Genomic DNA, 18760 nt, shown 5'->3' with positions numbered 1-18760 from the left:
ACTAGGAGTAGTCGTAGGTCTCTTATGCAAAATACCAAATAAACCGCAAGATCCGGTTGATAACATATGAAGCCCTGCGTGACTTTGCCTCCAGTTACATTTCCGATCTCCTCGTTCCTCATTCCTCTTCTTTTTTTGATCCCTTCCTTCCTCAAGTCTCGGCCTTTCATCCATCCATCCATTCATCCAAAAGGTGACCGCGTCTCTGTCGTTTTAGCCCCTAACCCTCTCTGGTATCATCTTTGGACTGTTTTCAATTGGCTTCTAAAAGCGTCTTCAAATGTAAGCCTTTTCATAGATCTCCATCCCCCCTCATATGTTTTTGGTTGGCTTCAGTTCAGTCTGTTTCTCATTGAGCCATGTTGTGTTTTATCCCCCCCAATTATAATTTGGTCTGTTACTCATTGTGCTGTCTTATATTCTATTTATTTATTTAGTTGTTTATATTTTCATGTGTGTTTATAAAAATAAAAAAACGCTTTAATAATAAATCTTTACTCACCGACTCTGGAACCAGTGAAACCAGCTCCAGACCATCACGCGTCCTCCTCCCTGATGTTAAACAGACACAGAGTTTGGACATCGGTAGGAAAATGTTTCAGGTTGAGTCAGACTTGATTAAGGACTCAGCTGATCAGGAGTCCAGAGTGTCAACATGCAAGGCTTCATTTTCATCCATTGCTACAACTTAATTACTCTATAATCTCTGAACTTTATGAACATTATTTTTCACTTTTAAGTAGCTCTGGAAGGAATTACCTGAATTGATTACAAGTTACTTTTTTAGTTACATTCAGCCGCCTCAACATAAAAATGACAACCGACCAACTTCTTCAACTCTCCCCCACTTACTGGTTTTGCACCGAAGTCCAGCTTTAGTTGTTTGGGTGGTGGAGGACTTCCTGCAGAAGTCGAGGCCGTGGCTTTGCTCGCAGCTCTCTGCTTAACTTGCTCTGTAAGCTTGACTGTGCTGCGACTCCAAATGTTTCTTCAAAATTGACGTAGTGTTTTTGAAGCTAGATAGTACTTTGTCGAGTGCACAACGAATCTTAATATTGTCATCTTTAGCTGATACGTACTGTATTTTTTGGGCTATAAAGCGCACCGGATTATAAGGCGCAATATAAATGAATGTGTCTATTTTCATACATAAGGCACACCGGATTATAAGGCCATTAAGCGAAACATAACATGTCTCAGATAAGTCGAACTTTATTCAACTCATTCAAAATAACTCTCAACGTTGTTCAGTTGTAACACATAAAATAGAAAACAATACAAAAAGCAATATATATATTTTTACTAAGGAAAATGACAAAAATAATAGTAACGCACAGTGACTTGGATAAGTAACTTTAATCTGATTACTGGTTTGGAAATATTAAGTAAGGCGTTACTTATTACCAGCATCACTGGGAAGGAAGGAAGGAAGGAAAACGAGGAAGGAAGGAAGGGAGGAAGGAAGGGAGGAAAAGGAGGAAGGAAGGAAGGAAGGAAGGAAGGAAGGAAGGAAGGAAGGAAGGAAGGAAGGAAGGAAAGAAAAGAAGGAAGGAAGGAAGGAAGGAAGGAAGGAAGGAAGGAAGGAAGGCAGGCTCTAAATTGTAATAATAATATAAACAACTGTGCACATGGTGACGTTTATCGTTTTATCGCTCTGCAGTGATTTTTACATTTTATTTATTTATTAATGCCATGGGTGCTAAGCTCCGAGGCACTCTCTCAGCAGTAATACTGCAGAGAGATTAATCTTCCTCATACTTATTCTTATTCTTCCGCCATAGAAAACCCTGACAATATATACATCAAAACGTGCGTCTCGATCGGTGCTATTATTTGGATTGTTCAAATTCCAATTTTTCCCAAAGTTAATCCCAAAATACCGGGAAAATTTTCCATTGAAAATGAATGGGAATTTTTTTTTTTAAACCACAAAATTTCACCTTTTTTCAGAGTCACCTAGCTCTCTCATACATGCACGTAGAAATGTGATTTAAACTTTAAAACGGAGGAAAATGTGTGCTCTCTCCAAAACACCAAACTATTTTTACATAACATGTAAACTTTTCAAACTTTGAGCAGTCAAACGAGGAGTGGAAATCACTTTTTCTTCAAAGTTAGAGTGGAAGCGTCAGTTAGCTTGAGTGCCAGAAGCAATAAAAAATTAACTTAATTTTTATTTTTAACTCGAGCTCACGGCCAAACCGTGAAAAGGAGACAAATAATTTTTTGTACACAAAATTTAAACAGGGGGGGCGAGACCGGCGGCAATACCTGAATCTCACTCTGTCTTCGCACTGAGCTTACTCGCTCATTTTAAGGAATATCTGAATAAAATAAACACTGTCAGAATCTGCCGGCTTCTGTGTCTCTCACGGTGTTTTCGGTTTTTGGACAGGAGTTACGGTTTTCTCACAGTTTGCAATTGTTCGGGATCTTGTCAGAAGCCAAATTCTGGGGCATTTTGAGAATTTTTTCCAAGCAGATTCTCAAATCGCCGTAGCAACCGTAGAACCTCTGCTGTCCTTGACAGACTGTTGCTGGGCGGAAACTGACCTACTTTTTTGTGATTGGCTATCAATATTGGCCTGTCTGTCTATTTTGTCAGTTAACCGAGCTAGCTCTCAGCAATAGCATCCATGTTTAGGGTAGAGGTGGTGATTTTGATTGACAGGTGACACTCTGTAGGGGGCGGGGCTTCAGTGAACTCGGCGGGAACGCCCACAGAGTTAGTGACTTTGGTTGACAGGTGACACTCGGTAGGGGGCGGGGCTTCAGCGAACTTGGCGGCAACGCCCACAGCATTTAGGAGCAGAGATCAGAAGCTGGTTTTTACACAACTTTGAAGCCTAATTTCATATATTTAGCGATTTTTTTTAATCATTCACATTTGGCAGGGTGGTTAACAACACACTTTTCTGTGGTATGTCAAACTCAGAACACATATTTATTCTTACTTTACAGAGACTTTAATTAGTTTAAATAAATATTATTTATGCTTCAATATGATTAACTGGAATATTGGAATTGAATTACTGGAATATTTTCAGTCAATTTCCAGTCATAAAAAAGTATAATAAAATCTACTCTCTTAATGATAAGATTTACTTTATAATTTCATGACAGTTTGTTATTTGTTTTGATCAGGGTGACTTTTGAACTCTGGAAATAAATCGTGTACTCGTTCCGGCAGCAGCCCCGTGGCACTCAAAATTTCCCTGGAATTTTCTAGTTTATTTATTATTATTGCTTTACAATCCCAGAGCTGCAGTTGTGGTCTCATGTCACTCAGAGGAGATGAGCTCATGAATAATTACACCGATACTGCCGAAGACGCCCACGTTATACACTCCTCACCCCTCAAATGCAATGACGCTGCCAGATTCTGACTGTCAGCATTTTGAAATCACTGGGAGGGTTTGATAGCAGTTGGGAGGAAAGTATAAATCTGTGTTGTCATCCACAGCTACATATCGACTCACTTTTTGGGTCATTTCCTCAGTGGTGGACCCTTTAGAATCTGACACAGCAAATGAACCAACCATTAGAGAATGCTCAACTCATGCTCAAACTCATTTTCATTCAAAGGCCACATACAGTCCAGTTTGATCTCATGTGGGCCGGATCATTAAAAAGATGGAAGGAAGGAAGGAAGGAAGGAAGGAAGGAAGGAAGGAAGGAAGGAAGGAAGAAAGGAAAGATGGAAGGAAGGAAGGAAGGAAGGAAGGAAGGAAGGAAGGAAGGAAGGAAGGAAGGAAATAAAGATGGATGGATGGATGGAATGAAAGAGGGAAGAAAGGAAGGAAGAAAGGAAGAAAGAAAGGAAAGAAGGAAGGATGGAAGGAAGGAAGGAAGGAAAAGAACACAGGAAGGAAATATGGAAAGAAGAAAGGAAAGATGGAAGGAAGGAAGGAAGAAAGAAAGGAAGGAAGGAAGGAAGAAAGGAAGGAAAGATGGAAGGAAGGAAGGAAGGAAGAAAGAAAGGGAAAGAAGGAAGGGAGGAAGGAAAGAAGGAAGGAAAACAAGGAAGGAAGGAAGAAAGGAAAGATGGAAGGAAGGAAGGAAGGAAGGAAGGAAGGAAGGAAGGAAGGAAGGAAGGAAGGAAGGAAGGAAGGAAGGAAAGATGGATGGATGGATGGAATGAAAGAGGGAAGAAAGGAAGGAAGAAAGGAAGAAAGAAAGGGAAGAAGGAAGGATGGAAGGAAGGAAGGAAAAGAAGACAGGAAGGAAATATGGAAAGAAGAAAGGAAAGATGGAAGGAAGGAAGGAAGAAAGAAAGGAAGGAAGGAAGGAAGAAAGGAAGGAAAGATGGAAGGAAGGAAGGAAGAAAGGAAAAGAAGGAAGGGAGGAAGGAAAGAAGGAAGGAAAAGAAGGAAGGAAGGACAGTGCGGGCCTCATGTTTGACATCCCTGCTTTAGAGTTTGTTTAGAAATGTATCAAATAACACGAAGGTTTTCCCTAAATTCAAACCATAAAATCACCTTAAATAACCATGAAAACCAGAAAGTTCAGAACCAGGTTGATCTGTTATATTTTAAACCCGGAGCAGGATTTCACTTCTTTTTCTCCTTCTTTACTCCAAATGTTCAACTTCTCAAATGTTGGAGCTGAATCACATCTGAGATATGAGAGTGGAAAAGTTTTAATTGTAAACATAGAAACTAAATATTGTAGGGATGAATAACGGTGCTGTCACAGAATATTTTACACAATGACATTTTTGATAAATAATCATCAGTAATGTGGATATAATGACAAAGTGGGTAAAAGGCAAATAACAGAACAGCTAGAACAGTTTAGTAAGTTCAGAAAATTACATCATTTTACTGTAACGCCGCCTTTAAAACCAGGAAAAGAAACATTTATGCTTTATCATGATATTGCGATATCCACTCTCATATCACGATATTGCTGTAATATCGATATGTTGCCCAGCCCTAATAACGAGTCAATTAATAAATAAATAAGTAAATAAAGATAAAGCGATAAAGTGAGCAGTGCAGCAGCTTCTCCAGCTCCCAGTTAGCGACAAAATATTATTCTATCACCATAAAATGTTGTGATGTTTTGCCTACTACTTGTGCAAACTTGAAAGGTTTAAATGTGTGTCAACATAACATGACCTTCAGGAACCCCCCCCCCCCCCCCCCCCCCCCCCCGCTGTGACTGTGTTCCTTCCAGATGGGAAACAGATTTGTTCTCTCTCTTTACGGTCGTCTTTGTCTTTGTGTTGTAGGAAGAGAGAAACCTGAGAGCCGTTCCAGCATGGAGGGCAGGCAGGGTCTTCTCCTTAGCCTCATCATAGCAGCGTGTTTCTACGGCAACGCTGCTCAGAGCACAGGTGGGTATAATTAAACAGCTATGACTTAACTTCCTGCATACCAGCACATATAAGGATTATGGTAAACGTGCTCCTGCCTCAACATTACATCAACCCATGCCATCTGTATAACCAGTTTATACAATCTGTGTATACATCTGAGGCACACACACACACACGCACACACACACACACACACACACACACACACACACACACACACACACACACACACACACACACACACACACACACTCACACACACAGAGGACCTTGTATAGCAGATGTGTGTGGTATATTTTGAAACTCATGTTAATTATAAACATTGTTGGCGCATCCGTACTAACCCTGCACAGGAATGTGTTTGCTGCTGAGCACATGGATACCAATCATTAATTGGTTCACAACACTTTGGGCTAAATTACTTTTTGTTTGCTTGCATAAAAACATATTTTCCTTAATAGTTCTCATATGATTTCCTTACTCAAAGAAGTTTCTCAAACCTAATTAGATCTCTTCATAATGTTTACAATGGAAGTGATGGAGGGCTTAATCCACAGTCCTCCTTCTGTGGAAACATGGATTTAAAAGTTGATTTGAAGCTAATATGAAGCTTCAGTCGTCTGAATGAGTCAAATCTTCATCTTCTATGTTTCAACGTTACAGTGTTTTTAGTAGCAAAGTCTTTTTGTTACTATGGTTACACCACAGCTCAACAGGGAAACACTAAGAGGGAATCTGATGCTAACAACACTGTAAATGTGTCAGATATCATTTGATATAATAACTCAGACTGATGAAGCTCAATAGAAGCTGATCATCTACTTTTAAATGACTGTGTGGAAACACTGTGGATTTAGTCCTCCATCACTTTACATTGAAAGCACATTTGAAGGAGTTCTTTTAATAGTCAGTATGAACAGGAGGAATGATTACAGAGAGGAAAACCTCTTTACTGATCATATGGACACCTGACTGCTGCTTTAAAGACACTGACCAGTAATGACACCTATATTTGGTGTTTGTAGGTAAAAGTATTTAAGGTGAAACATCTCAAGAGAACTATTAAGGAGAGTTTTGTGCATCAAGGCTCAACTCAAAGAGTTTAGAGTTGAGGTGATGAACTGACGATTTTGTTTTGAGAAGCAGAAGTTAAAGAAAAGGTACGATTTGATCAGCTTTGTCAACCTTCTGTTTGCACTATGAACACTTTCTGAAGGAGATGAACACCAGCTGTGAGCCACACAATTTTCTTTTTTCATTTTCTTCACGCTTTAAATTCAGCTTACCTTCAGCTCTACTGAAGGTAAGAGTTTTCAGAGTAGATACCTCCTCCTGTCCACCAACTATCCACAAGAGCAAGCTGCTCATTTCTATCTGCTGGCACCACCTGCAACCCACCACCTCTGTCTGTAAATCACCCTTCTTCACTTCTGGCTGGCACACTTTCTAAGAACCGAGAACTACTCGGGCGGTAAGAGCTTTTCACGTTAGCACCCTGCAGCTTCTTATCAGCAGGACGTCTGTGTGACTTGACAACCTTCCCTTTCAGTCTGCACTCAAGAGGCAGTAGCTGACATCGTCTTCTTGGTGGACGGGTCGTGGAGCATCGGCAACCAGAACTTCAACCAGATCCGTCAGTTTTTGCAAACGTTGGTTAGCAGCTTTGACGTCGGGCCTGATCGTGTTCGCATCGGGCTGGTCCAATACAGCGACAAAGTACGCACCGAGTTCCTGCTCAAAACCTACGCCATTAAGGATGACATCCTGAAATACATCGAGACATTACCTTACATGGGGGGCGGCACTCAGACGGGGAAAGGCTTGGACTTCATGCTGAAAAATCACTTTGTGGAGGCCGCTGGAAGCCGGGCAGCCCAGAATGTGCCACAGATCGCTGTGGTGATCACAGATGGCAGATCGCAAGACGACGTGGAGTCCCACGCCCAGGATCTGAAGAGAAAGGGGATTGTTTTGTATGCAATTGGCATTAAAGAAGCGGATGAAGACCAGCTGAAGGAGATAGCGAATGAGCCGCACAGTCAGCATGTCTACAGTGTGTCAGATTTTACAGCGCTGCATGAAATCTCTCAGAACATCGTCCAGACGTTGTGCACAACTGTAGACGAAGCCAAACGACAACTCATGCAGTTGTCTGCAGGTAATATGTGTCATTCCACACAGATTGTGGTGATTCAGTGATCTGACTTCAGTAGTACTCACATCCGAGGAATACTGGAGCGTTTAGTCGATTAGTTGAAAATGAATTGGCAACTATTTTGTATACCGAGTAACTAGTTTTCAAGCAAAAAATGGCAAAAATGTACTAGACAGACAGAAGTAAGTAAATGGAATATATTTGGGTTTTGGACTACTTGTGGGACAAAATAAAAGATTTTCATCAGTCTCCTTGAGAAATTATAACTGCCAGTTTTCAATGTTTTCTGACAGATTAGAAACTAAACAATGAATAGATTGGTCAGAGAAAATAACTGGCAGACTGATTATGAAAATATTTTTTAAATTCAGCTCTTGTTTTTTGTTTTTGGTATCATCTGACCGAAGAGAATTAACATCAATAACAGTTGTTTAATGGACAATCTGTTCTGGAGCTTTTGATCTTATCATATCGACCATAAGTATGGACCTTAATTTGAAATTGTTATCTCTCAAAGATTAATAGTAAACGTTAAAGCTTAATATTTCATTATTGTTCCAACAAATACCATGCTTAAAGCTTTTATAGCTCAGGTTTTGTTGGTAGTGAGGTGCTTATAGTGATCATTAAGATAATTCATCTATTACTTTTCAAAAGATGTGATGTGAAAAATTGAAGTGGATAATCCAAATCCTGCAGTTCATGTTGTTTCCATGTTATATTAGTGTATAATATTCTCAGGTGTTCTTGTTATTTTGATTTTTTACTATCTGTGGAGAGAGTTACCATTCACCATATTTCAAAGCTATTTCATTGTTTTATGTTGAATATTAACAACATCGATTCTGTTTCTTCTCACGGGTACAAACAGTGTTCTTTGTGTGTATGTTGACATATACAACATATACACAACCCTCGCTCTGTATGCTGACTGTCTTCTTCCTCCTGTTCAGAATGTGCCAAAGCCACGGTGGCCGACATCGTCTTCCTGGTCGACGGCTCCTCCAGCATCGGCATCACTAACTTTCAGGAGGTCCGACAGTTTCTGCGGAGTGTGATTTCAGGCCTCGACATTGGCCCTGACAAAGTTCGGATTGGTGTGGCGCAGTACAGTGATGAACCTCAAAAGGAGTTCCTGCTGAATGAACACATGGACAAGAAGTCCCTCCTGGATCAAGTGGCCAGCTTTCCCTACCGGACAGGAGGCACGGAAACAGGCAAGGCCATCGACTTCATACTGACAGAGTACTTCACCGTAGCTGCCGGCAGCCGAATCAACCAACGGGTGCCTCAGATCGCTGTCGTCATCACCGATGGAGACTCTACAGATGATGTGGTTGATCCCGCCCGGCGTCTGAGGCAGCTTGGAGTCATTGTGTTTGGCATCGGGGTGGGACAAGCAAACCGGAAACAGCTCGAGTCTATTGCCAACCGGCCTCCACATCGCTTTTCGTACCGCATCAATAACTTCCAGGCTCTCCAGAGGCTGACGGAGGGTCTGCTGCAAACTGTGTGTGTCTCTGTGGAGGGCCAGACACAAGGTAAGCAGTGAAGTAGATATATAATAATATAATAGATTTACTTAACTACTGTACTAGATTTTACTTTATTGTAGTATTTCCATGTGATGCTACTTTCTACATCTCAGAGGGAAATATTGTACTTTCTACTCCACTACATTTATTTGACAGATTTAGTTACTTTTCAGTTGACACAATGGATAATATAACAAGCTTTTAGTGTATTATTTAAGCTCTGATTCCAACTTTAGTTAGTTATAGTTAGTGGTTAGTTGTGTTATTGTTTTCAACACACAATTGACTGCTATGTGCCAGTGAGCTACACGATGTGTTTGAACGGACAAAAACTAAAAGGTTTAATATATTTACAGTGAAAACTACAACAAAAAGCTTAACCTTTGTGTTGTCCTCCCGGGTCAAACTGACCCTGTCTGTTTTGACTGTTCCTTCTGTCCTTCCTTCTTCTTTTCCTTTCTCCCTAACCTCCCTCCCTCCTTCCTTCCTCCTTCCTCCTTTCCTCCCTTCCTTCTTCCTCCCTTCCTTTCTTCCTTCCCTCCTTTCCGTCCTTCCTCACCCCCCCCTTTCCTTTCTTCATCCCTCCTTCCCTTCCTTCTTCCTACTTACCTTCCTTCCTTCCTCCTTTCCTTCCTTCGTTCCGACCTTCCCTCATTTGTTCCTTCCTCCCTCCTTTCCTTCCTTCTTCCCTCCTTTCCTTCCTTCTTTCTCCCTTCCTTCATTCCTTCCTCCCTCCCTTCCTCCCTTCCTTCCTTCCTTCCCTCCTTCCTTCCTTCCTTCCTTCCTTCCCTCTTTCCTTCCTTCCTCCCTCCTTTCCTTCCATCCTTCCTTAACTCGAGGACAACAGGAGGGTTAAATGAATCCAGATATGATAGTATTGTACTTCTATAATGTTGAAGAGTTTGCAAGGGATAAAAAGAAAGGTCAAAATAACCTTCTTTTGTATCATGTATGGGTCCAAAACACTGGATCCTACATTTCCCATATTGCATCGAATTAGCTTTTCTGCTAAACACGAATGTCATTTTCTGCTATAAATGTAGTCCACAGAAGACATCGTGCAGCTGTTTTAACAAGCTGGAGAGCCCCTTTACTTTTTTTTGTGGCGGTGCAGAGCGGTTCCAGTAATTTGCTTTATGTTAATTTGGGAGTATATTACCAAGTCTCACTGTCAAATGAATGAACCTTTTACTGTGATTCTTCGAAAAGATATCATATCTTTTTCCACATAATTTCAGGCTGTGTGCCCTGGTTCCAGTAATGTTTGAGGTCAGCCGGCATTTATTCAGCATCAGCCAAAATATGCAGCATTAAGAGACGTTATTTGGGTAACAAGGAACAAACAAGTTTAGTGTGGGAAAGCACGTTTTCCACAGATGACTGCTTGACTGAGCAGTGACCTCACTGTAGCCTCATTTTGACACTGTAACACATGCATTTCAAGTGTGAAATGTCTGATGTCAAATGCAGCTACAATCACCATGTCGATGATGTGGGGAAGTTGTTTTTTGTTTAAACTTATTACTTTATCTCTTTTTTGCATATTGACATTTAATTATCTACAGTAGACACTTTCTAAGATATAATATACATTAGGTTTGTTTTAATATGTGACAAGGATGAGATACTCATGGGTTATATAATTGCTGTTCCTAATTGTCTTTTGTTTGTTTGGTTTTCTTTCAGCCTTGACTGAAAGATTTGCAGACATTTTCTTCCTGGTGGACAGTGGCATGACTACAGCAAACTTCCAGCAGATCAGGACTACCCTCAGCCGACTGGTCAATCAACTGAACATCTCTGCCTCTACTTTCCGCATTGGCTTGGCCCAGTATGGTCAAGATACCAAGGTTGAATTTCTTCTTAATGCCCACCAAACTAAAGTGGAGACCCAGAATGCTATCAGGGGTTTCCGCCTGCGCAGACTGCAAACCAATGAGAAACGGTACCTGGGAAATGCATTGGGGTATGCCAGGACTGAGTTTTTCACCAGTGAGAAGGGGGGTCGGGCAGACCAAGGCTACAGACAATTCCTGGTTGTCATGAGTGGAAAGGACTCAGATGATGATGTGTATAAGCAGTCACGTAAGATCAAATCAGAAGGAGTTACAGTGGTGGGACTGAGCTTTGGTGCATCAATGACGCAAATGCGTGTCTTAGCCGGTTCTGCTAACGCATTTGATTCTTCTGCCAACCTTGTACCTACCTTGAAGGCTGTGTTCGAAAAAGTGGAAATTGTGACCGATGTGACTGGAGGTGAGAATATTTGAAGAACTATACTATCATTATTATTAAAATCAATCACTGGAATACAACATTTTTTTCATTTTGCAACCATTTATCCACAGTCAGTCTGTGTAAAGTTATTTACCCACTTTCCAATTTTTACCTTTGGAAAAGTCTCAGAGGTTCAGTTTTGCAATTTATTTCTTACTGACAGATGAGTAGCCCAGCTTCATTGCATAAATAGCTTGTGCTGTAGCTCTATAACCTTCCACACATGTATCACAAGTGCAGGTTAAAAGCAGTCGTATGCCTCCTGCGTGGGACACTTGGTGGATCCCTCCATGCTGGTATATTGTTCACTCCATTGACTTTGACTCCATTTTATTAACCACAGCATGGATTGGCAGGGAGGCAGAGGGAGAATGCAACAAATACCACAGTTAGATTAAGGATACGGTCAGGATTAGATAATCAATATTTTTCCTTTTCAAGTACTTGTGTCAGTTTAGGTGATTATTCTTGCCATCACCTAATGCAGAAACATGTCAGACTGCTGTTGAACCCATAACAACAGAAACAAAAGCTGCTGGCGGTGTGTTAAAGTTAAATATAAAAATAATGAATTCCTCTTTTAAATAATTTTGGCTGCATGCAAGAAAGCGATCCGTGTGATCACAGCAGGCAAACATAAACATTAGATAGATACATAGAGCCTTTTATTGTCCCATAGGGAAATTCGTTTTTCAAATCCCACCAAACATTGAACCATATACATACACACACACACACACACACACACACATACACACACACACACACTGTACAAACAGCAACAAACATTGAGAAACATGAATACAAACATGTAAAATACTGGAGAAACAGTCCACATATTGTACGTGCCTGCAAGATGGGGTTATTTAAATTTTTATGTCAACTCATTCCTTTTGCCTGAAAATATAAGTTAAAATAAGTTTTTAAAAAACACAACTTACCAAAGGTACATAAGAGATCAGGAAGGAGATGCCAGGCATCCTAGATGCTGCATCACTTGTCTTACAAATAACCCAAGCACTTGTCACATCCACACTCATTTTTGCTCCCAATGCCTCATGCCTATTGAGCTCATATTGTTTGATCCTGGCATGAGAAAGCAATAAAATGCATTTTCCCCATACCTGAAATACTGTTCCGAAAGGACGCCTTGCAGTTGTTAATGTATGGCTTCTTACATTAAGACCAGTACACATGCAGATAACACCAGCATCTGTCAGCAAGAAATTACTCGCAAAGCAGAATGTTACATATTGTATGAAGCATTCTTCATTTCAATCTTCTTCAAAACTACCTGAATTGGTAAAATGTGACTTAATGATTATACATTCCTTTCATAGATTGCAACGCAGCCAGACTGGCAGACATTGTGTTCATCATTGACGAGTCTGGAAGCATCGGAACTCCCAACTTCCAGCTGGTCCGCCATTTCCTGCATTCGATTGTGAGTGGCCTGAGTGTCAGTTTGAGCACAGTCCGAGTGGGCATCGTGTCGTACAACGACGTCGCCACAGCACAGGTCTACCTCAACACCTTCGAAGACAAGCAGGAATTGCTGAATTTCATCAAAATCCTGCCTTACCGTGGAGGTGGTACGAACACCGGAAAAGCCCTAAACTTCACCCGGGACACGATTTTCACTGAGGCGAATGGAATGAGAAAGCAGAAAAACAATCCTGTCCAGCGGGTGGCAGTGGTGATCACAGATGGTAAATCTCAGGACAACGTGACTGCAGCAGCAGTTAATCTCCGTCGAGCTAATGTTACTGTATATGCAGTAGGAATAAAAGATGCCAACGAGAGTGAACTGAAAGCAATAGCATCTTACCCCTCCAATAAGCATGTGTTTATTGTGGACCGTTTTGAGAAACTGAAAGTGCTGGAGCAGAGCCTGCAGAAAAGTCTTTGCCATAATATCTTGCGCCAAGTAGTCACAATCAATACAAGAAGAACTGGCATCAAAGAAGGTCTGAACCAATGGTTTTCTATATTTTCTAATCTTTGTTTGCGTGTGTGTCAACAATAAGCCCAGTAAAAATACATCTTAAGTTTGATAAGAATGTTAATAGAGTATTTATTGTATAGGAAATTTATTAAATTGATGTAAATAGAATGTGCAGCTGATTAATTGGGAAAAGAAGTTGTAATATTTTTGCTTTTTCCTTCCAGGCTGCATACAAACAGATGAAGCAGACATCTTCTTCCTGATTGACCATTCAGGAAGCATTTATCCCTCTGACTTCCATGACATGAAAAAGTTCATCTTAGAGTTTCTTGATACTTTCCGTATTGGGGCAGACCATGTCCGTGTGGGGGTTGCAAAATATTCAGATTCGCCAAACTTGGAAATTGGTCTGAATCAGTACACAGATGTTAAGGCACTGGAGAAAGCAGTGGAAGGTATTCAACAACTAGGAGGTGGGACAGAGACAGGAAAAGCGCTGGAATTCATGAGCCAACACTTTAACACTCGTGATCACAAAGTCCCAGAGTACCTGGTGGTCATCACTGATGGAAAGTCCGCTGATGAAGTCAAGGCTCCTGCAGAAAAACTGAGATTACAAGGCATCACCATTTACGCTATCGGGGTGAAAGAGGCAGATCAAACTGAGTTGCTGGAGATTTCCGGAGACCCCAACAAGATGTTCTTTGTCAATAATTTTGATGCCTTGACACCCATCAAGGATAACATTGTCACAGACATATGTTCTGAAGGCAGTAAGTAAACCTGGACTGCAATTTAAAATGCATATGAACATGTTGTGCATGTGGCAGTTAAATATATCCAGTTTTTTTTCAATCTGGTGTATTTTCCCATAAATATGGCCATTGTGACTATGGTGTATTTACGTATGAGTCTCTGGATATCTCTGTGTGACGATTATGAGTCAAAGTTATCAGGACCCACAAAACTACAACAAAATATACATCAGGTTGAAATGTACTAAATGATCCCTTAAGGGGATCAACACAACGACCAGCAACGAATGCTGTCCAAACCTAACAAGTATTTTATGCTTTAATTAGATTAACTGATAGTAGAGAGATAACAGGATATGAGGGGCATCAATGTAACAAAGGTCCAGGTCACATTGCAGTTCATGATCAGCACCTTAACCCTACCCATTGTTTTCAACCTAAGACTACTTCTTGACATACATTATTATAAATGTATATATGTCAACTTCCCATTTTCTAGCTTTCATGCTCCAGAATAACAGCTTTTTAAATCACATTTGATGAATTGATGTGATGCATTTTATGTGATTCTGCTGATATGGATACCTTTTGGGTCAACTACATTTAATCCTTGTCACACTGACATGTCTGTGTTCTTTCTCTACAGCTTGCAAAGATATACCAAGTGACCTCCTTTTCTTGATTGATAGCTCTGGGAGCATTGAACCAGAAGACTACAAAAAAATGAAAGACTTCATGAAATCTGTGATTAGCAGGTCCGCCATCGGGCAGGATGAGGTGCACGTTGGTGTAATGCAATACAGCACAGAGCAACGAGTAGTGTTCAACCTCAACCAATACAACAACAAAAATGACATGTCAAATGCTATTGATGCTATGCTGCAGATAGGTGGAGGCACGGACACGGGTAAAGCCATCACAGCATTGTCACAGTATTTCGATAAAGCTAGAGGAGGGCGTCCTAACCTGAAGCAGAGGCTAGTAGTGATAACAGACGGAGAGTCCCAAGACGAGGTCAAAAGCCCAGCTGCAGCTCTGAGGGCCAAGGATGTGGACATCTATGCTATTGGAGTGGTAGACGCCAATACCAACCAGCTGTTCGAGATCAGTGGGTCACGAGACAGGGTCTATTCTGAGAAGGACTTTGATGCTCTGAAGGACTTGGCGAGCGAGGTGGCTTTGAAGCTCTGTGAATCAGGTAAGAGTCCAGGTCTGCCCCAAAATATATTAGGGATCAAGAATATTTCTGTAATAGAGCATAAGAGTTTAGAAGCCACAGGCTCCCATTCTCTTTTCTTTAACTCTTTGACCAACATCCTATAAAAGAAAAAAATGGATACATAAAATGCACATATTGTAAGTTTTTAAGGACAGCTTCTTATTTATTTTCATTCAGTTAATCAAAAATCCTACTTGTTGCAATATAGCAAAAGTAATTATTCTGGCAACAAAACCCAGCTGACTCTTTGGTTTGGTTAGTAGATTGTTGGAGCATGTAAATAAGACAGTAAACAAAGATAGTAAACAAGTGTGTAGATGTCCCTGATGTAACAGATTTATTGTGATGTGAATGCAACTTTCCTGTCACCTTTTCCTCTGACCCCATTGGCTCCTTGTCCTTGTATTTTCAACAGATTGTAAGACGACAAAAAAAGCAGACATTATTTTCCTGGTGGACGGCTCCACAAGCATAACACCGGAGAAGTTTAGAAGCATGCTGAAATTTATGGAGGCAATGGTGACCAAAACCACAGTTGGCAAAGATCTGACTCAATTTGGGGTCATTATCTACTCCGACAACCCCAAATCTGTTTTTACTCTGAAGGACTATAGCGCCAAACAACAGATTTTAAACGCTATAAAAGCACTGAGTTCCCCAAATGGAAACACCTATACTGGCAAGGCTCTGGCATACTCACTACAGTTCTTCAATGATAAAAATGGTGGTCGGGCAGCACAGCAAGTGCCTCAGATTCTCATGGTAATCACAGATGGTGATGCTACCGACCCTCACAGTCTGGGTGACTCATCTAAGGCCCTGCGAGACAATGGGGTCACCGTCTTCAGTATTGGAGTGGAGAAAGCCGACAAGACCCAGTTGGAGATCATGGCTGGTCAAGACAAGTCCAAAGTTTTCTATGTGGACAATTTCGCCGCCCTGGAAAATCTGTACAAGAATATTAGTGAAGTCCTCTGTAACTTCACCAAGCCAGGTAACTCACAAAAGTGTAATCTCACCTTCATACACAGTAGTTCAAAGTTAGGATATAAAGATTTAAAGCATCACAAAGCTAACCCACAACAAAACTTTAGCTATAGGATTTAATGTGTTAAATAACCAGCCACAAAAATCCCTATATTTTCTCACTTAGCCATGCAAATGCTTTTGCCAAACATGGCCAGCATCCCAATTTAATCAAAGTCAATGGAATTTAAAGTTAAAAACAAAATTTGAATTTGAAAAATCCAACAGAAAAATGTCTTTCCAGCCTGACTTTCTCGATTCTCGAGATCAGCTGGAACAAGCTAAATATCCAGTTTTCCTTGCAATACTTCATAGGTAATTAAAATAAAGAGTATGGTTTAGACCTGTGCTTTGAGATTACTTTTTTTGCGATTTGGCGGCATATAAATAATTATTGATTGATTGATTAATAGACAAAGCACAATAATAATGCTAATAGCATGTTTTTTGAAGTTGAAAGCTGTGATTTGTGCGAAAATAATCTTAACCATTTTCTCAAATTAGACGATTCTAATATTCTTTTTCTAGTCTGTGATGAACAAGTATCACCTAGTAATATCCTCTTGCCCATGTATCCAGTGGGTTCTTAATATGAGTGTATTATTCAAGTAATGTGAGTGAGGTGATGAATTTAAGTTGCCGTCGGCATTATCAGCCAGACAGGTCCGAACCAAAAATTATCTGAATTTGCAAGGAGAAAAGTATGGAAAGTATAAATTCAAAGTGAATGAACTTGAAGGGTACTAAGCTTATGATGACTTGATCTATTACTTATGTGGACAAATTTCCTGTCTTTGCTTTTCAGTCTGTGAAAAACAGAAGGCTGACCTGATCTTTCTGGTCGATCAGTCTGGCAGCATTGTAAGAGAAGATTACACCCTTATGAAGACTTTCACGACAGGACTTGTACAAAGCTTCAATGTCAGCAAAGATTTAGTGCATGTTGGACTTGCCCAGTTCAGCGACGAGTTCCAGAATCAGTTTTATCTCAACGAATACTACACCGAACAGGAAGTGACTGCGCACATCTTGAAAATGCTGCAAGAAGGTGGAGGCACCAAAATTGGACTGGCACTGCGTTACATTAAGGATTATTTCACAGCATCCAAAGGCAGCCGTAAGTCTGCTGGGATCTCCCAGAATCTAGTGATAATCACTGATGGTGAATCACAAGATGACGTGGAGGAAGCAGCCGACGATCTCAGGGCCCTGGGGATTGAGATTTTTGCCATCGGCATCGGGGACGTCCATCAACTGCAGCTCCATCAGATCACTGGTACTCCAAAGAAGGTGTTGATCGTGGAGAACTTCAGCAGCCTGGAAAAGATCAAGCAAAAAGTGGTTGACACCATCTGCGAATCCAAACCTGACAAAGACCAACCTTGTGAGTTGAGAAGCATGTCTTTGAGAGTAGCAACGATTAGTTGACCATCAGAAAATTAATTATTAAAAATGAATAGTTTTTGAAAATTAATAAATAAATAATTTTGTCACTGCATCTTTTCAAATGTGAGGTTTCTGTTATATATGATAGTTACTGAATACTGTTGATAGACCCAAATAAGACATTTAAAGACATTGCCTTGAGCTTTAAGGAATTATAGGAGACATCTTTTCCCATTTTTTATAGACAAAATGATTAATTGACTTGTTGACAAAATAATTGGCAGATGATTAAATAATGAAAATAGTTGTTTGTTAGAGAACTAGTGTGTTTGTCTCCCTGTCTATGTCCCATACTTTCTGTCATTGCCATATCTTTCTCTATGAATTGTAAGACCTATTTTCCTCTGCTACAGCGTGCAGCATCGATATTGCATTCGGCTTCGATATCTCTCGAAGACAGAGAGGTTCTGAGCTGGTCAGTGACCACATCAAGCTCCAGACCTTCCTCCCAGATATCGCCCGTTACGTTTCCTCTGTGAAAGGTCTGTGCTGCACCGGCACCGAACCCATTCACCCTAACATTGGTTTTCGAGTGTTGCGCCGTAATTCCCCGGAAGATTACAAGTTTGAGCCATACAGTGAGGAGACGGTCAGCAAAGTCATGAAGTTGAATATGGCAGAGCCCACTTACTTCAACACCGACCTGCTGAGCTCCTTCGAGGAGAAGTTCAGGATCCAGTCCAATGCTGGCGTGAAGGTGAATCTCAGCCATAACACAATCTGCACATACACAAAAAAAGACTTTCTTTTGTCGTCCCAAAGACACATTTTGTAAACATGATACTTTTCTGGATTGAGATGCAACTGGCATGAATATTTCATAGTCACAGCCTTCGAATAGAGTGTGAGGAGTCAGGAAAATAGCTCTTGATTTCTAAATATTTTCCTTGTGGGATTTTTTTTAAAACTCTCTGCTTCTCATTGTCTCCTGTGCCCACAAATCATGCCCCAATGCAGGATTAAGCAAACCATGAAAATGATTAGGAAGTGCAAGTGGGTCAGTTTGAGAAGACACCACTGTACCGATTATTGTGTTAATCAGTCCTCTGTCAGGATTTCGTTGGACACATTTTGTGTGGTTA

The 18760-nt window shown here is 40.7% G+C and overlaps 1 protein-coding gene across 1 annotated transcript in view; it reads left to right on the top strand.

Annotated features, from left to right (window-relative positions):
* Positions 1–18760, top strand: part of col6a4a (collagen, type VI, alpha 4a) — an 85527-nt gene that overhangs the window by 26791 nt on the left and 39976 nt on the right. The window contains exons 3-12 of the mRNA XM_062422093.1: positions 5234–5338; positions 6870–7478; positions 8429–9016; positions 10697–11266; positions 12628–13254; positions 13457–14005; positions 14634–15191; positions 15622–16200; positions 17038–17616; positions 18032–18375. Coding sequence (XP_062278077.1) covers positions 5263–5338; positions 6870–7478; positions 8429–9016; positions 10697–11266; positions 12628–13254; positions 13457–14005; positions 14634–15191; positions 15622–16200; positions 17038–17616; positions 18032–18375 — 5079 coding nt within the window. The 5' untranslated portion in view covers positions 5234–5262. The remainder of the gene's footprint in view (positions 1–5233; positions 5339–6869; positions 7479–8428; positions 9017–10696; positions 11267–12627; positions 13255–13456; positions 14006–14633; positions 15192–15621; positions 16201–17037; positions 17617–18031; positions 18376–18760) is intronic.

This window comes from Scomber scombrus, chromosome 7, assembly GCF_963691925.1.
Source record: "Scomber scombrus chromosome 7, fScoSco1.1, whole genome shotgun sequence".
Taxonomy (NCBI): domain Eukaryota; kingdom Metazoa; phylum Chordata; class Actinopteri; order Scombriformes; family Scombridae; genus Scomber; species Scomber scombrus.
This window is presented reverse-complemented; position numbering and strand designations above follow the sequence as displayed.